At 32.3% G+C, this 24,696-nt stretch overlaps 2 protein-coding genes and 2 long non-coding RNA genes across 4 annotated transcripts; 3 read left to right on the top strand and 1 right to left on the bottom strand.

Moving 5' to 3' along the window:
- Positions 1-6,026: 6,026 nt before the first annotated feature.
- Positions 6,027-7,344, top strand: LOC142223905 (uncharacterized). Its single transcript, XR_012718953.1, has 3 exons — positions 6,027-6,354; positions 6,420-6,782; positions 6,847-7,344. It is a non-coding gene; the product is annotated as an uncharacterized LOC142223905 (long non-coding RNA).
- Positions 7,345-9,715: 2,371 nt separating this feature from the next.
- On the top strand, positions 9,716-10,367 carry LOC142223906 (uncharacterized). The gene is made up of 2 exons (XR_012718954.1): positions 9,716-10,045; positions 10,111-10,367. It is a non-coding gene; the product is annotated as an uncharacterized LOC142223906 (long non-coding RNA).
- Positions 10,368-14,022: 3,655 nt separating this feature from the next.
- Pex19 (peroxisomal biogenesis factor 19) lies at positions 14,023-19,906 on the top strand. Its single transcript, XM_075295985.1, has 4 exons — positions 14,023-14,207; positions 14,435-14,549; positions 14,614-14,917; positions 19,219-19,906. The coding sequence occupies exons 1-4, from the start codon at positions 14,159-14,161 to the stop codon at positions 19,621-19,623; spliced, it is 873 nt and encodes a 290-aa protein (XP_075152100.1). The 5' UTR covers positions 14,023-14,158; the 3' UTR covers positions 19,624-19,906.
- Positions 19,907-20,713: 807 nt separating this feature from the next.
- LOC142226108 (putative ribosome production factor 1) lies at positions 20,714-22,127 on the bottom strand. The gene has a single exon (XM_075295986.1). It carries the CDS (start codon positions 22,038-22,040, stop codon positions 20,832-20,834), a length of 1,209 nt encoding a protein of 402 aa, XP_075152101.1. The 5' UTR covers positions 22,041-22,127; the 3' UTR covers positions 20,714-20,831.
- Between the last annotated feature and the right edge of the window lie 2,569 nt (positions 22,128-24,696).

Raw genomic sequence — 24,696 nt, forward strand, 5'->3', positions numbered from 1 at the left:
TTGCAAAAAAATTCTATAGAAAAAAAAAATAGAAATAAAATTTTGCAAAAATTTCCTATAGAAATAAAATTTTTACAAAATTTTCAATTGAAATAAAATTTTTACAAAATTTTCTATAAAAATAAAATTTTGCAAAAATTCTATATAGAAATAAAATGTTGACAACATTTTTTACCGAAATAAAAAATCGATAATATAGAATCGCATTCTTTTTTCGACTAAAACATTCTTGAATTCAATAAAATCCTGTTTTTGACTGTCTTTTACAAAATCGAGATTTTTTTTCCCACATGAACATGTCTGTTTTGCCATATTTGTAAAAGACTATTAGCAAATAAGGTTGATAAAGACTTTCTCAAAATATTAAAATATTTTGTCAAAGCTATTGTACCATAAATCTGATATCGACTCAAAAATATCTACACAAAAGGTACTAAATCATTCGCGGGGGTACTACGTTACTGACCGGTGTGAAAAAGTTTTGAAAAAAGTACTATAATACTGCATTTTCCATCCCTGCAGTTACTACGTGCTCATCCGAACGTTCATTTTCAACAATGAAGAGATTCATGGCTGAACAAGAAGGTTAAATCATGGGGCCATACACTGAAAAAAAAGCATACCCGGTTCCAAAGATTTTGTCTTTACTTTAAACAATTTGGTATTGATTCCGAGCCAAAGAAGCGGAGAATACAAGTAAGGATACTTTTAAGACACAATTCTCTTTTAAAATCGGGTTTTGTGTACTTGCTTCTAGGAACCAAATTTTAATTTTTTGCTTTTTCAGCTTTTTTTCTTCATATGTTATCAAATTCCTTTAAAAACAAGTTAACGACGACTTTATTTTCCAAATTAAGACTCGACTTCTAGTAGAAATTATGCTGTGTTTCAAGTAAAAAACGTTTTTAAAATAAAGTGTTGAAAAACATGTCCTATATTTGAACGATTTTTTGCTTTGTAGTTAAGATGCAAAAAGACAACAAATTTAAAGACAATTTCATTAAATTTAAAGATTTTTTCTAAATTATTAAAGTCAAGTTGACCTTAGCCCAAACATGTTTTCTTTCATGTTATGATATCCATTTTTACATCAAATCACTTAATTATAAGGACAATACGACTTCATTGAAAAGTTTATCGATCTTTGGTCAAGGAAAAAAACTTTATAGTAGAGAAATGCGTCTTCTATGCTAAGCAAAATTTGCATTCGTATTTTAAAGACATGAAATCTTTGACCTCACGACAATATTTTTTTCAGTGTATGATTACAATTTTTTTATTTCGACCAAATTTTAAGATGTCAAAATCATATGTTTATGGTGATTGCAGCTCTCCAAATGACACTGCATAGCAAATGCATCTCAAACAAACTCGCGCATTCATAGCTGGAGAATTGTTCAAAGATGACTTGAGTATCTTGATAACATATTCTAGACCCAAAATACCACGCACATCAGTTTTTAAACTGCATCATAAACCATTTTTGTTAATAGATGGCGAATATCCATTTGACTGACTTCCATTACTAACTTTGGTCTCATATCGGCGTTCCTCGGATGAATTATCCACTTCACAATAACTCATAGGTGACGCAATTAAATTTGAACCTTTATTTGATTTGAATTATTTTTTCAGGACAATTGAAAGAATAAATAATTGCCACTTTTACCATTGCCATACGATTCTTTTATCAGCTGATTTTGACTTCTTAAAATTGTAAACAACATATTGAAATTTGTTGTTTTTGTTATGATGATTCAACCTCCTTATTCAGCCATGGAAGAGATTAAAGACGTATCTTAGAAATTCGACTAGCGAGAGTAGACTCAAAGGATTGGCATTAATGTCGGTTCATCGCCGAATAAATGTGCCGACTGAAGAAGTCATTGATTTATTTGCTGCCCAAAAAGCCCGTCGGTTCAATTTAATATTATAAAAATATTGTATACATACCTATGCATAATTAAAATTTTCTACACATGAGATTATATGAATATTTTTTTTAAGTTGAACCACCAAGCGTTGCCAGAATTGTTTCACCAAAAACCGCAAGATTTGCCCTAAAAAATGCCAAAAAATAGCTAAAAAAAAGCTAAATTTTTTTGTATCAAAGGTCACATTTTTGATTGAAATTTAACAAACTTAAAGGCTTTTTTCACTTAAAATGCATATTATTTTTATTTTAATTCATTTTAATTCCACTTCTGTGAGACTGTAACATAATCGATACATTTTGATTACTATCACAAATTTTTACTGGAAGTCTTTCGTTTTGTGGGAACTACCTTCCCAACACCTCTATTTTATTTACTTGTTATTTTAAAATATTAAATAATCTAAGTATGCTTTGGATTTGGTAAAAAAATGATTTGTCATTTTTTTAAATAAAATTTTAGTTTGGTTTTGAAATTGTGAGAAATTCGAAATACCTTACTTTTATTTAAATTGTAGAAACTACCTACAGTTTACATTTCCCAGTAAAAACCTTTTCCTTTTCATGAGCTATCAAAGTGCTTTAAAAACGTGCTAACGACAACTTAAATTTCTAAATTCAGACTCGACTTTAAGTAGAAATTATTGTATGTATACGTTTTTAAAATAAAGTGTTGAAAAACATCTTCTATTTTTGAACGCTATTTTGGTTTGTGGTCAAGATACAAAAACTCCTCACATTTAAAGACTATTTCATTAATTTTAGAATTGACCCTAGCCTTCTTTCATGAAAAGATACCCATTTTTAAGCTGAATCACTTAACTATAAGGACAAAACGACTTTATCGGCTTTTGGATAAGGAAAACAGTTTATATAAGAGAAATTCACAAATGCTATTATAACCAAAATTCGCGTTCGTATTTTAAGGAGATGAAATCTTTGGCCTCACGACAATATTTTTTCAGTGCACAAAGTGATTCACACCTACTATTTTAATTAGTAATATTGTAATAACTTTAGAATATTATAATAACATAAAAATGATAAACGAGTCAAATGCCAATATTCCCAATAATCTACTGACAGTTTATCTAACAAATTTGTATGGTAATAGCAGATTTAAAGTTTACGATAACTTTTATGAATATGAGGAAAAACTTTACAACAAAGTGTATTTGCTGCAAAAATGCCCGCATAATGGCTGGAATCATTATTAATGTTTCAACTGAGCTTTGAAATATGTGGAAAACCTTAATCTCTGCAGCAAGGCTTAGATAAAAATGCCGTTTTATCCATATTTCAATAGAAACATGTCGAAAATAAAAAAAGCCAAAAATAGCTAAAAGGGTCATGAAAAAAAGCCAGAAAAAAAGCTAAAAGCATTTTTTTCCGCTAAACGTCTTCAAAAAAAGCCAAATCTAGCGGGAAAAAATTGGCAACGCTGCAAATGACAGTTGAAATCTAGTTAAAGTGGATTTTGGAAGTGTAATGTGAATAAGGTATAAGACTATAATACCCACCAAAGTTAAGAATGGAAGTCAAATGCCTCTTTTGGGACTGGGATATGTTATCAAATAATTCTCCAGCTATGAATGCGTGAGTTGGTTTTAGATGCATTTGTTATGCAGTGCCATTGGAGAGCTGCAACCACCATGAACATATGATTTTGACGTCTTAAAATTTTGTCGAAATAAAAAAAATTGTAATCATATGGGCTCATGATTTAACCTTCTTGTTCAGCAATGAGATTTGGTGGGAAGATTCCAAAATCACCTGGCAACACTGGAGTCCTGCATTGGACCCTGGACTTTTTGCATATTGAGTTTCTGAACCACTACATTCAAAATCGTAACAGGTACTTATTACAGGAACGGTAACATTAAAACAAATCCAATAAATACAAAAATAAAAATAAACCGACCTGTTGCCGACGAAGCCTACAAATTCTAGTTTATAAAACTTTTTAAAATGGTCAATGTTGTTTACTAGTAGTTGCTTTAAGAGATTGGTTATCGCCGATATCATGGAAACCATCAATCAAATCGACTTAATTTTTCTTGGCGTCAATTTCACAAAAATTACTATACATTTCCGTTCTCTGACAATAGAAACCGTAGAAACCCGTCGAATGGACCCTGCAGTTAACTCGAAATCGAAAAATTCCAATAAACCTGCCTGTGCAGTGGAAATTGAAATTCAAAATTTTGCTTTAGGTTTTGAACAAGAATACATAGATTACGTCAAAAACAATAATTATTAGGGCTGGTTTCTTTTAGCACTGGATACCCTAAGCAGTCACGGACTAAAAGAAAACAGAGTATTCGTTTATCGAAGACATCTCCAAAAATATGCAACACCGTCATCAGCTGTTTAAAAACAATCACAGAGAACAAGTGAAATCCTACATTTGTAATCAAAGACAATAGAAAAGAAGGAGATGGGAAATTGGCTGCTGAGCACATCAAACCATTTACCGTGCTAGGTCCATAATTTTCGTTTATCGAAGCAAACGCGTATACGACAAGTATTGAAATAGCATTAAAATGCAAATAAAAAGAAATTAAGTGCATGAAATAAATTTCCATAAACGGGAAAATGTGTTTTTTTTTTTTTGTTGTTGCCTAAAATTTAACATTGTTTCACTAAGAAAATTAAGTTTTTCATTAAAAAAATAAAAACGAAAAACAAATAAAAAATTACAAACATGTATGGAACTAGCACCGTCAATGCAACATTTGGTGTGACGTCTAAAGTGTATTGTCTTTAGGCCGGTATGCACCTCTAGCGAAAAATTTCATTCCCATAAGAAATGCATTGCTATTTATGCTAACGAAATTTTCGGTAGCGCTCAATTTCGTAAGCTGGTACGCACCTCTAATGAAAATAACAGGGTTGTCAAATGCATATTTTGGCAGCAAACATTTAATTTATTACAATCATTGTGTGCGTAAAAGTTTTAAAAGGTCTGTAAATAATAAACAATTTATTTGAGGAATATTTGGAACATATATTAACAATTTTTAAAAGCGATTAGCTGGTTTAAAATTTGTGTACACAGCCCTGTTTTTTTGTTGTAGACTTAAATAAATTTTGCTACCGAAAATTTCGCTAGAGGTGCATACCGGCCTTTTGTTTGTAATGTATGAAATGTTCAAATATTAATAAATATTTACTGCTGCAATTATTTATGACACTGTAACACTTTACATTTCATATTATTCGATAAATTGGTCACAATAAATTGCTATTGTGAATCTATAAAGGGTCACTTTATCAAAATGCAATCTGGCAATACCAACGCGACTTGCATTGATGATGTGTTCTGGATAGAACACCAGTGCAACGATGTTCAAAAAGTTAACTCTAATTGGTAACCCAAAATAAAAAGTGAAATAAAAACGTAATGGAAATCACTAAACTCGATTATTTTGCAGAAAACTAAAATCATTGGATGATATATTCTTGGAAGATATATATATCAAGAACTTCTGGATGAAAATGTGCATTACATCAATTTATATCCCGTCATCAGTTTGTTATTTTGTTAATTCCTCTTCAGTTGATTATCAAAAAATTTCCACATTTTTTATTTCTTCCACGATCTTCGTTGCACAAAGTAGTATTGAAAACCATGTGGTTTTTTCGTTGCATTTCAAGGTAGTATTTTGTCAAAGTTTTCTCCAATTATGTTCAACACATTTTCAAAGATTTCGTCAACATTTTGGCAGTTTGGAAGTAATTCGCAAACAATTTGAAAATGTATTGAAGATGAGCTATTTCAAGTCAAGTTGAATTTATGTTGCAAATGATATTTACCCTCAAACTGAAAAGGTGCTGCATTTGAAAAACGCTCATCCTGTTATTTATTTCAATTGCATTTAACAACGAATATATATCCGAAAAAACACAAAGTTAAATGCGTATATATATATATATATATATATATATATATATATATATATATATATATATATATATATATATATATATATATATATATATATATATATATATATATATATATATATATATATATATATATATATATATATATATATATATATATATATATATATATATATATATACCCAATAAACACAGGATGAGCGTTTTTCAAATGCAACAGCTCTTCAGTTTGAGGGTAAATATCATTTTCAACATAAATTCAACTTGACTTGAAAAAGCTCATCTTCAATTCATCTTCAAATTGTTTGCGAATTACAACCAATTTGGCAAAATGTTGACGAAAACTTTGAAAATGTGTTGAAGATAATTGGAGAAAACTTTGACAAAACACTACCCTGAAATGCAACGAAAAAACCACATGGTTTTCAATACTACTTTGGACAACAAAGTTCGTGGAAGAAATACAAAAATGTGGAAATTTTTTAATAATCAATTGAAATTGCTTATAATAATTGGTAAGTAAAACTAAAACACGAAATGAAAACTTGAAGGAAGTCACTAAACTCAAATCTCTTTGCAGACAACTAAAATATTTGGATGCTGATTCTTGGACACATTAAGAGGCTGGCCGATGAAAAATGGTAGTGGCTTATCGAGAAGAGAAAGTTTCCATAAATCAAAGTGCAACCAAAAAAACTTGGTATTTATGCTTTTCCATATCAACAACTACTGGATGATAATTCGCATCACATCGATAGTTTAATTTATATCGCATCATCGGTTTAAATTTTAATTTGTGAATTGAAATTGCTGGAAATTTATTCCAATTATCTGGTCATCAAGTTCCTGAAAATTGCCAGTATTTTAATAACAACAATTTTGTAACACCAACGTTCTTGAGGAAATCACGAAGTACGTGGTCAGTTGGAAGAAATACAAATTGGTAAGTCAAAATAAAAAGTGAAATGAAAACATAATGGAAATCACAGAACTCGATTGTTTTGCAGAAAACTAAAATCATTGAATGGTATATTCTTGGAAGATGTTGGCCGATGAAAAACCGATGAAGGAAACAACAAAGAAAAGTTTTCAGAAAACTTACAAAGTGCAACCAATTAAAACAAAGTGCAACAATTCCTATATCAAGAACTTCTGGATGAAAATGTGCATTACATCAATTTACATCCCGTCATCAGTTTGATATTTTGTGATTTCCTCTTGCTGGAATCTATTCTAACACACAAGCCAACAAGTTCCTCGATAGTAAATATTTCAAATTGCCAGCATATTAATGACACCAACATTATGGAGGAAATGGAATTATACATGTAAAAATGTTTAAGATATTTAAAGTTGTATTCATAGTTTTATTTATTAATACGTTTAATAAGATAATTACATTTTGATTGGTATAATATTATTATTTTCATATATTATTAATGTTATTTTTAAGATTATTATATTTGTTAACGAAAAAATAATAAAATTTACAAAATCCCTAGAAATTTAGTATTGACTTTCAGTTAGAACTAGGATTGACTTTCATACAAATTGTGGTTTGAAAGTATTCGCAACAATGCTAGTTTTTTATTTTTCTCACATTGAAAACTGTTTGAGAAATTATTGAGTAGCGATGCACTTCAATTTGAGGATTACAATTGAGAAATTATTGCTATTGTGTTGAATTTTACTGTTGAGGGTAATGTCTGTTTTTTGTTGAGAACGCGATTTTCTCAACAATTTCTCAACTTGAATATTACCCTAATCCTTTGAAAAAATGTTTGAAAAATTATTGAATTTTAGTATTTTTCAAACGTTTGTGTTTATTGGGTATATATATATATATATATATATATATAAAGTAAATTCAATTCATTAAACGAAATAATACCAACTCCTTAGTCTTCATACATATTAAAATTGTATTAATATGTAAAGTAATTAATTTGGACGAAAAACCAGTCTACATTAATATCAGGCTACCATAAAAATACAAAATAAATTTGTCATTTTCAAAATGTATTTAGTTTCATTACATATTCTATTGCTCATATTATTAATTCGCTAACTATTTAGCAAGATAATACTTTTGTTTTTCTTTGAAAGAGTGATTTTTCTCTTTGGTTTTATAATTCCTGCAGATTTTCAAACGAAAAGGTATTTTACTACACAAAAATTAACATAGAGAAACTGCATTTCTCCTCACTTTGAACATATTTGATGCACCAGCTGATTTATAAACTACAAATTCAAAAGTTTCTATTTGCGCAATAATTTGCAAGCAAGACCTCGAAAATGCGAAAATTGTCTAATTTACGAACACAAACATATAACGAAATCTCTGAATATTGATTTTAGGAACTGACACATTTTTTTGCAGAGAGGGTCGGGTCATCTATGTCCAACATTGTCTTTAAGTTTACCTTAGGTTAAAATAAACATATCCCAATAAACACAGGATGAGCGTTTTTCAAATGCAACAACTTTTCAGTTTGAGGGTATATATAATTTCCAACATAAATTCAACTTGACTTGAAATAGCTCATCTTCAATACATCTTCAAATTGTTTGCGAATTACTTCCAATTTGCCAAAATGTTGACGAAATCTTTGAAAAGGTGTTGAAGATAATATGAGAAAACTTTGACAAAACACTACCCTAAAATGCAACGAAAAAACCATGTGGTTTTCAATACTTATTTGTGCAACGAAGTTCGTGGTCAATTGCAAGAAATTAAAAAATGGAAAATATTAGACAAATAACCAAATAGTTTATAAAAATAGGTAAGTGAAAATAAAAAATGAAATAAAACTTTAAGGAAATCACTAAATGTATATCTCTTTTCAGAAAACTAAAATTATGGATTCTACGTTCTTGAAAACATTAAAAAGCTGACCAATGAAAAAATGGTGGACAATTAACTGGAACTGCTTCAAATAGTTTATAATAATGGTCACTAAATTTAAATCTCTTTGCAGAAACCTAAAATCTTTGGATGCTACATTCTTGCAAACATTAAAAAGCTGACCAATGAAAAATGAGTGGCTTATCGACAAGAAAAAGTTTCCAGAAACATTACAAGTGCAACCAATTAAAATTGTTAAAAACAACAAATTGTTGAAATCAACAACTTCTGGATGAAAATGGCCTTCACATCGTCACTTTAATTCATATGCTATTATCAGTTTAAAATGGATATTTTGTGAATTCCTTCTGCTGGAAATCACTTCTAACACGAGGTCCAGTACGTTCCTAATTTCAAATTGCCCGCATGTTAATACATTTTAATGCTGTTTTATGACACCAAAAGGAAGGAAATAGAATTATCAATGCAAAAGTGTTTACTAATAATGTTTAAGATATTTAAAGTTTTGTTGTTTGTTGTTTTTTTTTTTTTTTTTTTTTGTTCTTATTTGTTGATATGATAAGATTATTATTTATCAATTGGTATTGTACTGTACTATGTAGTGTAGTGTATTATTATATATTTTATTTTGATGAAAATGAATAAATTATACAAAATTCATAGAATTTTGGCTTTGACTTTCAATTTGAAGTGGGGATATCATTCATACAAATTTAGGTTGAAAAGTATTTGCAACGATGTTCATTTTGAATTTGACTCGCATCGAAAATTGTTTGACAAATTATTGAGTAGAGATGCATTCAATTTGAGGTTAACACTTGAGATATTATTGCTAATGTGTTGAATTTCACTGTTGAAGGTAATGTGTGTTTTTTGTTGAAAACGCGATTTTCCCAACAATTTCTCAACTTAAATCTTACCCTAATCCCATGGCTGAATAAGGTGGTTGAATCACGATAACAAAAAAATTTTGTCGCAATAAAAAAATTGTAATCATATGGGCCTACCCAATAAACACAGGATGAGCGTTTTTCAAATGCAACACCTTTTCAGTTTGAGGGTAAATATCATTTTCAACATAAATTCAACTTGACTTGAAACAGCTCATCTTCAATACATCTTCGAATTGTTTGCGAATTACAACCAATTTGGCAAAATGTTGACGAAAACTTTGAAAATGTGTTGAAGATAATTGGAGAAAAGTTTGACAAAACACTACCCTGAAATGCAACGAAAAAACCACATGGTTTTCAATACTACTTTGGACAACAAAGTTCGTGGAAGAAATACAAAAATGTGGAAATTTTTTAATAATCAATTGAAATTGCTTATAATAATTGGTAAGTAAAACTAAAACACGAAATGAAAACTTTAAGGAAGTCACTAAAATCAAATCTCTTTGCAGACAACTAAAATATTTGGATGCTGATTCTTGGACACATTAAGAGGCTGGTCGATGAAAAATGGCTTATAGAGAAGAGAAAGTTTCCATAAATCAAAGTGCAACCAAAAAAACTTGGTATTTATGCTTTTCCATATCAACAACTACTGGATGATAATTCGCATCACATCGATAGTTTAATTTACATCGCATCATCGGTTTAATTTGTTATTTTGTGAATTGAAATTGCTGGAAATTTATTCCAATTATCTGGTCATCAAGTTCCTGAAAATTTCCAGTATTTTAATAACAACAATTTTGTAACACCAACGTTCTTGAGGAAATCACGAAGTATGTGGTCAGTTGGAAGAAATACAAATTGGTAAGTCAAAATAAAAAGTGAAATGAAAACATAATGGAAATCACAAAACACGATTGTTTTGCAGAAAACTAAAATAATTGGATGGTATATTCTTGGAAGATGTTGGCCGATGAAAAACCGATGAAGGGAACAACAAAGAAAAGTTTTCAGAAAACTTACAAAGTGCAACCAATTAAAACAAAGTGCAGCAATTCCTATATCAAGAACTTCTGGATGGAAATGTGCATTACATAAATTTACATCCCGTCATCAGTTTGATATTTTGTGATTTCCTCTTGCTGGAATCTATTCTAACACACAAGCCAGCAAGTTCCTCGGTAGTAATTATTTCAAATTGCCAGCATATTAATTAATAGTTATTTGACACCAACATTATGGAGGAAATTGAATTATACATGTAAAAATGTTTAAGGTATTTAAAGTTGTATTCATAGTTTTATTTATTAATACGTTTAATAAGATAATTACATTTTGATTGGTATTATATTATTATTTTTATATATTATTAATGTTATTTTTAAGATTATTATGTTTGTTAACGAAAAAAATAATAAAATTTACAAAATCTCTAGAAATTTAGTATTGACTTTCAGTTAGAACTAGGATTGACTTTCATACAAATTGTGGTTTGAAAGTATTCGCAACAATGCTAATTTTTTATTTTTATCACATTGAAAACTGTTTGAGAAATTATTGAGTAGCGATGCATTTCAATTTGAGGATTACAATTGAGAAATTATTGCTATTGTGTTGAATTTTACTGTTGAGGGTAATGTCTGTTTTTTGTTGAGAACGCGATTTTCTCAACAATTTCTCAACTTGATTATTACCCTAATCCTATGAAAAAATGTTTGAAAAATTATTGAATTTTAGTATTTTTCAAACGTTTGTGTTTATTGGGTATGATTTAACCTTCTTGTTCAGCCATGCCTAATCCTTTGAAAAAATGTTTGAAAAAGTGTTGAAAATTAGCATTTTTCAAACGTTTGTGTTTATTGGGATGCTTTGTTTATTATCATGGAAATTAATTCCCAGGTAGTTGCAGTATTACAAAAACAACAAAATTCAAGTACATCCAGATGTCAGTTTTGCTTACAAATTTAATGTTAGTAAACAAAATATTGTTACGAAATAGATATTTCTAGATTTAAGTTTATTCAAATTAGTTTCCGTTAATTTGAAGTTTCAAATTGTAACGGTCAGATTACGTCATCACATTCAAAATTATCTATTTCCTAAACATCTTTTGTGTTCTTAGTTTCACAATCATTTTGTTATTGTTGTAGTAAATGAGCACAACCCTCTGTCAGCTAAATTACGAGATACTTGATAGGCAGAACTATGAGCGACAGAAGCGACCAAGTGATTGTTGTAGGCAAGACATGAACATAATCTGATGTGCGACATCTGCCGGCTACTTGTAGAATGTTCTAGATGGTTGTAGGCAAGACTATGAGCATAAGCCGATAAAGATGTGCGATATCTGCTTTTCGATTAATCTACATGGCTGTGGGTCAGACTAACCAGAATTTTCTACATCGTCATATCTCGGTATATAAACCCCTGGCGGAGGAAGCTGTCAAGTCAATTGTAAGATAAAAATCAAACAGTACACATCGTCCCTGCCAACAGTTTTTGAATTTGACGGCGCTTGTGAGAATCCCCACCAAATCGAGAAAAAATCGTATGTGGCATCCAAAACCGTCGAAAAAGCGCCGTCACTATTGAGAAGCTGTACCACGCCAAGTTACTGCAAAAAAGTATCGCATGAGTGTAATTATTACGTGCCTTTTTTTACAAATTTAGAACGACGCCAATGAGAGTCCCTTCAAACAATCAGAAAAAGTGAATTTTAAGATAGTTGTAAAAGAATCATTGTGGTCAAGTAAAACACGATTTTTTAGATGTTTATTAAAAACAAATTCTTATAAATATAACATTTATATCACTATCATAACACATTTAACATCATTTTTTCATTGATATTTTTTTTTACATCTATAGGCCGGTACTATGTTCATTCTTGCGAAAAATTTTTATGGAAACCATTATTTCGCACATAGAAAGCGGCGTTTTTTTAGGTAGCTTGGAGCGCTATTTTACAGGGAGCGATATTGGGTTAAGTTGGTGGTTGTTGCTTGTTTTTACAAAATAACATTTTATTTTTCCTTGGGCAATTGATCTGCTATTCCTTTGATCCTTTGTATAGTTTCGGAACAAAAATATGGTCCGTGTTTGATTTATAAACCCGCACAAATAGTTTTTAATAAATAAATTATTTCTTAATTCACATTGCAAATGGCGCCGTGCTATAAACGTCAGTCTTTCAACACGAAAAAACAAAGTATCACAAATGGAAAAAATTTCGCAAATTTTTCGCATTTTTTGGTTTTGTATGGAGTTTCAACGCGAAAACCGAACAGAGTACCGGCCTTATCTTAAAATTCACTTTTTCTGATTATTTGAAGTGGCTCTTATTGGCGTTGTTATAAATTTATTAAAAAAGACACCTAATAATTGCACTCATGCGATACTTTTTTGTAGTAACTTGGTGTGGTACAACTTCTCAATAGTGACGACGAGTTTTGGATGTCGTATATGATTGTTTTCGACGTGGTGGGAATTCTCAGAAGCGTCGAAAATGTTTGCAGGGATATGATAATTTCCCCAATATTCTTTAAAAACCCCATTTACCAGTGTTGCCAACTCCCCAAGGCCAAAAAGCACCAAAAATATATTATAAATTCTAACATACCACCTTCCACCACAAAATCGAAAATTAAATGCTCTACTAAAAAAAAAAACAAAAACAAAAAAAAATTAAGAAGTTAAGGTGGGTATTAAGATCGAGTTTAGCTGCTAAAATAGTCATTTTTTCACAATTACTTTTCTTTAATAATTCATTTTAAGGAATACAAACTTTGTGAAAATTTGCTTTTGGCTATTCCCCATCAAGTTTTAATAAAATTTGCAGCAAATATGCATATTTTTATGCCTTTTTTACTGATATAGTTTTCACTTTAGCGGCAAAACTCGAACTTAGTACTCACCATTATGAACCGCTATTCAAGTATATACTTTGATCAGTTTTAATGCTTTCGTCCAGTTCATTTTGATCACTGATGTTTCTCAACTTTCAAAATATTAATATATGGAAGGAGTCTATTGGAGTCGTTTTTAATGACATCTTTACCAAATTCAAAAATTCGACAATCATCGCTCGACTTTCCTACAGAATACCCTAAATAACAATATTAATTAAAAAATAATCAATACCAACTTCATAACAATCAAATTCTATATTTGGCAATAAATTTGAGTTTCTTCGGCTCTTGAAAGTCTAATCAAAATTTTTTTATCAATTAAACTTAATACTGTTCAAAATTAAAAAAGCACCAAACACTAAATGAAAATGCCAGAAAGCACCAAGTTGGTGCTTTTTTTGAAAAGGCACCAAAAAGGCAATTTGGTGCTTTTTAGAAATCAAAAAGCACTAAATTTGGTGCAAAAACAACCAAATTGGCAACACTGCCATTTACACACGGAAACCCATTGTTGAGCAACGGCAACCCTACCCGACATTACGTACTTAGCACGTTAATCACTTTCTATCCGAAATATCAAAAAAACAAAAGTACTTTTCTAAAATATATTCTTAATATTGGTATTTAAAAAAAGGAATCACGTGCCATGGCCGATCAAAAAAAGCCGGAAGAAGATCTCAACGAATTGTTGGATAGTAAGTTAATATACAAAGCAACAACAAAATGATGGTTCTAGTAGTCCAATGATCAGCTCACTTATTGGGTGCAAGAATGGATGGCAATGTTTAATTTTGTATACATCAACTATAAATGAATGACATAGCAGCGAAGAGATTCGTTTACACAACAATGTTGAATTATGAATAAAACTTATGTAATAGGATTTTTTTACTCATCCATTAACATTTTTCTCAAATTAAAGATGCCCTCCAAGATTTCGGAAAGAATGATCAAAAGGCCTCAAATGGAGGTGCAACTTCCAATACAAATTCTGAAGCACAAGAAGGTGATGGGGCAGATTCCGAGGAATTTTTCTTGTAAGTCTTACAACTTCCTAGTGTAGACGTTTAATGAGCTAGATTTACCCAATGTGTTTTGCAGAGAACAGGCCAAATTATTGGCTGAAAGAATGAACACATTATTTGGAGGCCCTGATACCCCAAGTGGAGATGTTCCACCATTGCCCCAAGACCCAGAACAAATCATGGCTGGGTTTAAAAAAATGGCAGAAGCCGCTGCAATGACGTTACAAGGAGAAAACTCAGCAAGTGATGAAGAAGTTGCCAAATATTCTGATAGCATAGCACAAGCATTAAAGGGACTTCAGGAAGGAGCCGAAAACTTGGCTGCACCAGTTTCAGAAACAGATGTGGCTAATATGTTTGGTGGCTTAAGCCTGGAAAATGTAAGTTTATATAGCAGACATGTAGTTCAGAATATATGTTCCTTCAATTGGGGCAAATTCGAATGTAATTGCATTAGCGAAGTATTTTGATAACATGTTATTTAATGAGTTATTGGATATAGAAATCTCAGAATTATTTTTTTTACTTCGACCTAACACTTAATAGATTAGGTATTCGATAAGATGAGATTACCATGATTAACAAAATGCGACATTGAAGCATTCAAATGGTAGTACATGCCGCTATCACTCATCCAAAATGTGGTAATGAGAAATAATACATTTTTGGCAATATCTCCGATATTTCACTATATAAACAAGAAATAAAACATAATTAGCATATTTAAATTCCACTTAGTAATTCAATATAAGAAAGATCCTATACAAACGAAAATTATTTCTTTCGTTTGTCAGTGTAAAAGTTCATCAAATGGCAAAAAAGTACTGAAAATTCGAAGTTTATTTCCGTGAAAGGCAAACCAGAAATATAGTTAACAACGTGGTTTAACCACAGTCCACAAATATATGCCGGTATTTTGGCAATAGTCGTGAATTGAGCCCTTGATCGTCGACATATAACGAAAAAAGAGTCCAAAGGGCTTCGTATTTAAATGTAGGTTCCAGGAGAAACTTAAATAGAATATAATTTGTGCCAACTTAAGTAATTAGTTCATTTTGAGATATCCCTTACATGTGATAAATATCCGACAAATCGGTCAAGTCTATTATTAACCTCTAATGACATATTTTAAATCAAGTTTTGTACAAAAGAGAATGTGTACGAACCCCTAATTTTTCCCATTCCATTTTTTTGTTATAGCTGTAAATTGTAGTATATTAGCAACAAAACCATACTTGGCTATGGTCTATGTATTGCTCAGAATGTATAAGAAAATAATAAATGAATTGCACCAACATGAAGTAACTTAAGGATTTTTTAAAAAATTTCAATCCAGAAAAATTAGAAGAGCTGTTGAAATTTGTACAGAATTACTGTAGAAAATATATTAATAAATCTGAGTAGGTAGAATGTGGTTAGAATAACATTGTTTTAAATTGCATACATTTATCGCTTTTTTTTTATTTTAATTAAAAGCGCAGTTGCATTTATTAAATTATCATTCGCCAAATTGCATTTTTTTGTTGCTATTATGAGTTTAATAGATAAGTATAATAAAACCACAGTAATTTAATCGCATACTAAATTGTTTACCATATTTGTGTATTGTTTAAAATAAAACCACATTCCGCGAAACTTTTTAAAATATTAAAAAAAACGACAACAATGCTTAAAGAACAAAACCAACAATAACAAAACAAAACAAATGGAAAAAGAAGAGGAGGCACGCTCAAAATAAACCCAGCCATGTGAATTCAAATCGATGATTTGACAGTGGCATAGGAAAAGAGATATGTTTGTTTCGAATTTATTTCGGCATAAGCCGGCTATCAATGTAAAACCTTTTTTCGGAGGGTTCAAGTGTGGTTTTTGTTGGGTTTAATAAACTGCCTGAATTTATTCTGATAATTGGTTGATAGTTTTGCTGCAAGTAGAGGATGCTGATGAGGAATGTGGTAATTCCGAAACGTGCGTCCATCCAACCATCTTGCAGTCTATAGGGCTTTGCCCAAATAAATTTGACAAACATTCTTTTCCTCTGTTGGTTAAGCTACTCTTGTAGTTTAGTCAATGTATGGTTTTAAGCTGAAATAAAAAAACGACAACAATGCTTAAAGAACAAAACCAACAATAACAAAACAAAACAAATGGAAAAAGAAGAGGAGGCACGCTCAAAATAAACCCAGCCATGTGAATTCAAATCGATGATTTGACAGTAGCATAGGAAAAGAGATATGTTTGTTTCGAATTTATTTCGGCATAAGCCGGCTATCAATGTAAAACCTTTTTTCGGAGGGTTCAAGTGTGGTTTTTGTTGGGTTTAATAAACTGCCTGAATTTATTCTGATAATTGGTTGATAGTTTTGCTGCAAGTAGAGGATGCTGATGAGGAATGTGGTAATTCCGAAACGTGCGTCCATCCAACCATCTTGCAGTCTATAGGGCTTTGCCCAAATAAATTTGACAAACATTCTTTTCCTCTGTTGGTTAAGCTACTCTTGTAGTTTAGTCAATGTATGGTTTTAAGCTGAAATAAAAAAACGACAACAATGCTTAAAGAACAAAACCAACAATAACAAAACAAAACAAATGGAAAAAGAAGAGGAGGCACGCTCAAAATAAACCCAGCCATGTGAATTCAAATCGATGATTTGACAGTGGCATAGGAAAAGAGATATGTTTGTTTCGAATTTATTTCGGCATAAGCCGGCTATCAATGTAAAACCTTTTTTCGGAGGGTTCAAGTGTGGTTTTTGTTGGGTTTAATAAACTGCCTGAATTTATTCTGATAATTGGTTGATAGTTTTGCTGCAAGTAGAGGATGCTGATGAGGAATGTGGTAATTCCGAAACGTGCGTCCATCCAACCATCTTGCAGTCTATAGGGCTTTGCCCAAATAAATTTGACAAACATTCTTTTCCTCTGTTGGTTAAGCTACTCTTGTAGTTTAGTCAATGTATGGTTTTAAGCTGAAATAAAAAAACGACAACAATGCTTAAAGAACAAAACCAACAATAACAAAACAAAACAAATGGAAAAAGAAGAGGAGGCACGCTCAAAATAAACCCAGCCATGTGAATTCAAATCGATGATTTGACAGTGGCATAGGAAAAGAGATATGTTTGTTTCGAATTTATTTCGGCATAAGCCGGCTATCAATGTAAAACCTTTTTTCGGAGGGTTCAAGTGTGGTTTTTGTTGGGTTTAATAAACTGCCTGAATTTATTCTGATAATTGGTTGATAGTTTTGCTGCAAGTAGAGGATGCTGATGAGGAATGTGGTAATTCCGAAACGTGCGTCCATCCAACCATCTTGCAGTCTATAGGGCTTTGCCCAAATAAATTTGACAAACATTCTTTTCCTCTGTTGGTTAAGCTACTCTTGTAGTTTAGTCAATGTATGGTTTTAAGCTGAAATAAAAAAACGACAATATTACTGATATTTGAAATTAATCTTACATTCCATTAAAGTACATATCTTACATTCCATTAAAATACATATGAGTCAATCTCGTCCAGAATAGGGAGTCGACTTTTCGACTAAAGGTGGGTATTAAGTTCGAGTTTAGCCGCTAAAATCGCCATTTTTCACGATTACTTTTCTTAATTAATCCACTTTAAGGAATACAAACTTTGTGAAAATTTGCTTTTGGCTATTCCCCATCAAGTTATAATAAAATTTGCAACAAATATGTATAATTTTATGCCTTTTTTTACTAATTTAGTTTTCACTTTAGCGGCTAAACTCGAACTTAATACCCACCTTAAGCCACTTTGGTAATCTTCAAATTAGACTAAATATTTTTGAAAATTGACTTTTGGTGTTGCGGAAAACCGACTAATTGACTTTTGGAGTTGTCCAAAAATATCAATAGACTTTTAATATTGACCAAAATTTTATATACCGAAGTTTAAAGAAAAAGTTGAAAAGTCGAATTTGTATTGAAAGGGAGTATGATGTAAATCTTTTAAAGGATATCTTTTACTTAATACTTTTTCTAGCATACCTATCAATGATTTTTTTATGATTCATAAAATATATATGTATAACAGAGACATGGTGCAAATCTTTCTAACAATTCAATTTTGTTTTTTTTTTTTTTTTTTGTTTACCTATAAAATGATTGCATTTCTCAAAGTTGATAGGGAAAGTTTCAATTACGATACAATATTGCTTTATGATCACCATATACTATGATATAATCATTTTATTAGGAAAGTGTTCTAGAGAGAGCACATTTAGCCGATTAGTAAAATTTTCCATTTTATGCCATGAGCACAATCCTACGAGTAAAACATACTTATTACAAGATTTACTCTTCGCTTCAAATTCAATTCGATATACAGTGAACAAATTCGAGTACGTCATAGGCGGCTTTCCAATAATAGAAATAATTAAAAGTGGACTTTTCAAAATTTAAAATATCGCGCGAGTGATGGTGAAATTGTAAGTAAATTAGATTAGATATGGTGATAGCCTTTTATTTTAGGCTCATTTAGACTATTCAGCTTCTCTCTTATTAATGAGTGCTTTAGCTCAATGACAAGGGTGGAGTCACCGTATATCATTTTAGTAAAGTGGGGTACAAATTTACATTTATATACCTTTGGATGAATGAGAAATCAGCGACATAAATCAATGACGAATCTTAACCAATAATAAATATCCTTTTCTTTGCAGGCTGGTGCAGATGATGGCAACATGTTCTTGCCATTTATGGAAGGTATGATGCAGTCTTTACTTTCTGCTGAAATTCTTTTACCCAGTATCAAAGAACTTTTGGAAAAATACCCAAAATACTTGGAAGAAAATGCCAGTAAATTATCTGCTGAAGATAAGGATCGTTACGAGAAACAATTGGAATTGTACAAAGTAATTGAAGGTCATCTAGAAAATGAAAATCCCAATGATTCGGCCAAAGAGAAACGTGAGAAATTCAAGGTGGTACTAGAAGACATGCGTAAACTTCAAGAATACGGTCAACCGCCAGAAGAAATCTTAGCAGAAACAGCCGGAGAACTGCCTATGTTGGACCCTGCAGCGGCGGGTGCGGTTTCCGGAAATCCCCAGTGTCCTATGATGTAGCGAAATTTTAGTTTTTTATATTTATTTTCAGTCAATTGTTATTTTGATTTTCATACTCTTTTATTGTAGCATATGATATTTGTGGTCCTTGGTTTTCTATGGTTTATTATAATTTTTATTTTTGTGGCCTTGGATTTAATCAGCAAATCCTATAATTATAATTTAAACGATTATACGTTATATTAAACGCTATCAAATAAATGCAATATTGCATTTAATTTATTTATCACTAATTATTTTGAATAAATTAGCAATATTTGTCTTTCTGGTATATACCAAATAATATATTTTTATTTAACCAAAAATTACTAACGTATATTGAAATCTCTATCAAAGCACTTTTTTGGGGGTGTTCGAGTATAATGCCTGTTCTGGTTCGCACCGCACACAACACACATTTTTCACACCTCTCAAAAAGTTAGTTGTTCCGACTCACACGTGAGAACTTTGTTCGGACTTCTTATAGAAAAATGTAACCAGCTGATTTTTTCTGCAATGAACTAAACCACATATGTATATTGCCAGTAAAATTACTGTAGACTGTAAAATAAAAAGTAAGAACATACACACCAGTTAGAAGAAATTTGTGATGGTTTTCAAAATCGCATTTCAGCCCATATGCATAAAAAAACACAACGTGTCTAAATACGTTATTTATATTTGTTAAAAATCTTCAAACTTTGCATACTTGGCCAACACCGAAAAATGTTCGGGTACATTTTCAGGTCTGTGATGGTGTAAAGTGTAGTCCAGAATACCTCTTAAGTGTGACACTTCTGTATTTAAGTTTCTGCCAATTTTAGACCCAAAAAGAAATATGCTTAATAGTGTTTACATTTTTTCGAACTATCTCATCGCTGACTAACCCGCCCCTACTGACAGTGAGAGCCACATCCCCATAGCGTACACATCGTGACCCGGACTATGGCGTGATTAACTACAGGAAAGGAATAATCACTAGAACATAATACAATACAAAATAAATATGTGCCAATTTTTCAATAATGAAAAATTATTCAATTGTTTAGATTCTCAGTCCCAAAGAGTCACGAAGAAAATTCCCGAATGACATCCATATAAAAACACACGGTTGGAAAACTTACTCGATTTAATAAGAATTGTGAGGCCTTCCCAAAATCAAATACTTTACTACAAAGCAATGTATAAAACGTACATTTTTTCTATTTACTAAACGATAACGGGTACAATTACAAATGGAAACGACGTCTGGATGCTTCCAGGGCATGTCTCTTATTCGTGATGATCCAAGCGTAGTCTCCCGTTTTACTATCAAATGTACCCTCTTGCAGTGAACGCAACTTCAAAGTGAAACGTGGTCCAAGTTCGCGTAACTTAACACGTCGTCCATCTTTAGTAAATTCATAACGATGGTGCCGGAAGAATATATAATCACGTTGATTGTGGAAGGTAACAGCACGTCTACCCTTGAATTCGGGATCATGATGGAAGAGGGCACCCAACATTCGACCCACGGTCAAGCCCAAACGTGTAGTGAAATTATTTAAAATTACTTCTGGACGATGTTTTGTTATTTCTTTATGATCACGTTTCATGTCTGAGGTAAGTCTCACGTTTGACAATTTGAAATGAGCTGTTGGACCATTGGGTAAATGGATAACAAGTAAGCCATTTGGTTGACGGCGATCTTCGTTTACAATAACCACATCAGTGTATTCTTCCCGAATTGCTGACTTGCAAATATTCTTCACCGATGATTTGTTGCGTATTTTCACCAAAGCGTTTGGAAATATACGTCCTAACTCCAAACCAAACTTACGCGTTTTAGTGACTGGATTGTCGGCAAAGGTAATGAGTACTTTTGGTTCGTAGGAACGCTCAAAATATGAACTGAAATCGTCCAATTCTAGTTCCTTTCGCAGTTCTTCGTTGTCTGAATCATCCAGGTTTGTAATCGTTGTTTGATCTTTTTCCCTTAGACTCTCTATGGTGTGGCCAGGATTTGCCGGTAGTCCGGCTTTGCGCCTTGCTCTGCGCTCTTGCATTTTCTTTTTGTGCTTCTCTTTTTTCATTTTACGGAAAAGGGCCATACGTTGCTCCTTGTTGCGCATCAAACTCAATGGGTTCAAGATAGGCATTCTAACTTCAGGCTCTTGATCATCGCCATCATCATCCTCTTCGTCGCCTTCTTGCACGATTTCCTCGTCATTAGAATCGTTGTCCTCGGCCTTTTTTGTTTTCAACTTTTTACTAGTTGTAGGTGTTTCCGTGTCATCCATTTCATCATCACCAGATTGTTCTTCGTTGTTGTTACCACCTTCATTTGGTTCTTCATCAGAATCGCTGTCTATATCTTCATTTTTATCCTCGAATTCTTCATCTAGACTGGAATCACTGTCACTTTCCGGCTTTACCAATTTCTTCTGTTTGGTTTTCATGTTTGAATATAAAATAAATTAGCAACTTTGAAACTGTTTGGATGTTATTTACTTTTTCCAATCTCACGTGTTGATAGTGTTGGGAAGGTAACGAGTATTTGATTACAAGTACTCGTTACTGAGTAATTTTTTGAGTATTCCCCTGTCGTACTAATTTTATGTCTTTTTTACTGATTTAAGGTAAGTACTATGTTCGCTTTTCGAGTTGAAATTTTCGCGGTTACTTTATTAAAACAGTTCAATATAAAGCAGATAAATTAATTCAATTGATGCACTGTTTCTTGTTCCTCTAAATTTCGGCAAGATATTATGGGAATATGTTTGTTATCATTTACAATTTTGATTATTTAAGGAAAAGTAATCGCGAAAATAAAGTGGTTTTCAACTCGAAAACAGAACATAGTACACACCTTTAGTTTTCACTTTATGTTCGTTTCTGCGAAAAACGAATATCTTCATCTATCTCCGTGAATAGGGTCCCAAACCCAGGGATGTTAACTTATTTATGCGAAATAATATGCCTGCCTATTTTTTCGTGCGAAAAATCCAGGGTTGTATAAATATGTGTTTGAAAATGTTCAAAACAAAGATTTCGCATTTGTTCCGCGAAAAGTTTTTTGTATGGATTATAACAGTTTTTCGTGCGAAAACGTACTCGTTACTGGGTTTGGGCCACAAACCCAGGGATGTTAACTTATATATGCTATTATTTAGTCATCGATCCGACACACTGTAAGATTCTTTACAAACACCGACACTTCGTCCGGAATAACTGATAATCTGTAAAGCGCATTAGAGAAACCCAATTTTAGTGGTAACGTTACGTTTTCGTTCGCATTGACCCTGCCAACATTTTTTGAATTTGGGGGCGCTTCTGAGAATCCCCACTACGTCGAAAACAGTCGTATACGATATCCAAAACTCCTCGGAAAAGCGCCGTCACTATTGAGAAGTTGTGCCACGCCAAGTTACTACAAAAAAGTATCGCATGAGTGCAATTATTTAGAAGGACGCCAATAAGAGCCCCTTCAAACAATCAGAGAAAGTGCATTTTAAGATAAGGTGAGTAATAGTTTACTCACGCACACTCACGACTGAAAAATCATCTCACGCACGATATTTTTTGGTATGACTCACGCACACTCACGAAGAGAAAATTTGTATTCACGCACACTCCCGCACGAAAACGTCGTGACTCACGAAGAATATCGTGACTCACGAATAATTTTATGATTAATTTACCTTACCGAAGTGTCTGAAAACATGAGCATTATTAAAATCGAGAGTGTTATTAAACTCTTAACATACCAGTTGTCACTAAAATTGTAATTGAATTTAACTCTTAAGCTTTTTTCTTGGTGAGCAGGAATATTTTCGTGAGTGTAATTCGTTACTCACGCACACTCACGAAGATATTATTTTCGTGACTCACGCTCACGCACGACATTTTGGTTTGTTAATCACGCTCACGCACACTCACGCTGTTTTCATGAGCGTGACTCACGACTCACGCACGAATCACGAAAATTTTCGTGAGTCACGATAATTTCGTGTCACGTGCACATCTCTAATTTGGAGTATATGGCAACGTTGTGTGAATGCATAGAGAATATAAAGGGTGATTCTTTTGAGGTTAGGATTTTCATGCATTAGTATTTGACAGATCACGTGGGATTTCAGACATGGTGTCAAAGAGAAAGATGCTCAGTATGCTTTGACATTTCATCATGAATAGACTTACTAACGAGCAACGCTTGCAAATCATTGAATTTTATTACCAAAATCAGTGTTCGGTTCGAAATGTGTTTCGCGCTTTACGTCCGATTTATGGTCTACATAATCGACCAAGTGAGCAAACAATTAATGCGATTGTGACCAAGTTTCGCACTCAGTTTACTTTATTGGACATTAAACCAACCACACGAATGCGTACAGTGCGTACAGAAGAGAATATTGCGTCTGTTTCTGAGAGTGTTGCTGAAGACCGTGAAATGTCGATGAATGAAATGTCGCAGCAATTGGGTTTGTGTTATTCGACCACATGGAAGATTTTACGCAAAGATCTTGGTGTAAAACCGTATAAAATACAGCTCGTGCAAGAACTGAAGCCGAACGATCTGCCACAACGTCGAATTTTCAGTGAATGGGCCATAGAAAAGTTGGCAGAAAATCCGCTTTTTTATCGACAAATTTTGTTCAGCGATGAGGCTCATTTCTGGTTGAATGGCTACGTAAATAAGCAAAATTGCCGCATTTGGAGTGAACAACCAGAAGCCGTTCAAGAACTGCCCATGCATCCCGAAAAATGCACTGTTTGGTGTGGTTTGTACGCTGGTGGAATCATTGGACCGTATTTTTTCAAAGATGCTGTTGGACGCAACGTTACGGTGAATGGCGATCGCTATCGTTCGATGCTAACAAACTTTTTGTTGCCAAAAATGGAAGAACTGAACTTGGTTGACATGTGGTTTCAACAAGATGGCGCTACATGCCACACAGCTCGCGATTCTATGGCCATTTTGAGGGAAAACTTCGGAGAACAATTCATCTCAAGAAATGGACCGGTAAGTTGGCCACCAAGATCATGCGATTTGACGCCTTTAGACTATTTTTTGTGGGGCTACGTCAAGTCTAAAGTCTACAGAAATAAGCCAGC

This window comes from Haematobia irritans, chromosome 2, assembly GCF_050003625.1.
Source record: "Haematobia irritans isolate KBUSLIRL chromosome 2, ASM5000362v1, whole genome shotgun sequence".
Classification (NCBI taxonomy): domain Eukaryota; kingdom Metazoa; phylum Arthropoda; class Insecta; order Diptera; family Muscidae; genus Haematobia; species Haematobia irritans.

Excerpts from the sequence above, each read along its gene's own strand:
- Pex19 (XM_075295985.1), top strand. The coding sequence starts at position 14,159 with ATGGCCGATCAAAAAAAGCCGGAAGAAGATCTCAACGAATTGTTGGAT. Across the intron at positions 14,208-14,434 it reads TCTCAACGAATTGTTGGATA|ATGCCCTCCAAGATTTCGGA; the intron begins GTAAGTTAATAT and ends CTCAAATTAAAG. Across the intron at positions 14,550-14,613 it reads GATTCCGAGGAATTTTTCTT|AGAACAGGCCAAATTATTGG; the intron begins GTAAGTCTTACA and ends TGTGTTTTGCAG.
- LOC142226108 (XM_075295986.1), bottom strand. The coding sequence starts at position 22,040 with ATGAAAACCAAACAGAAGAAATTGGTAAAGCCGGAAAGTGACAGTGAT.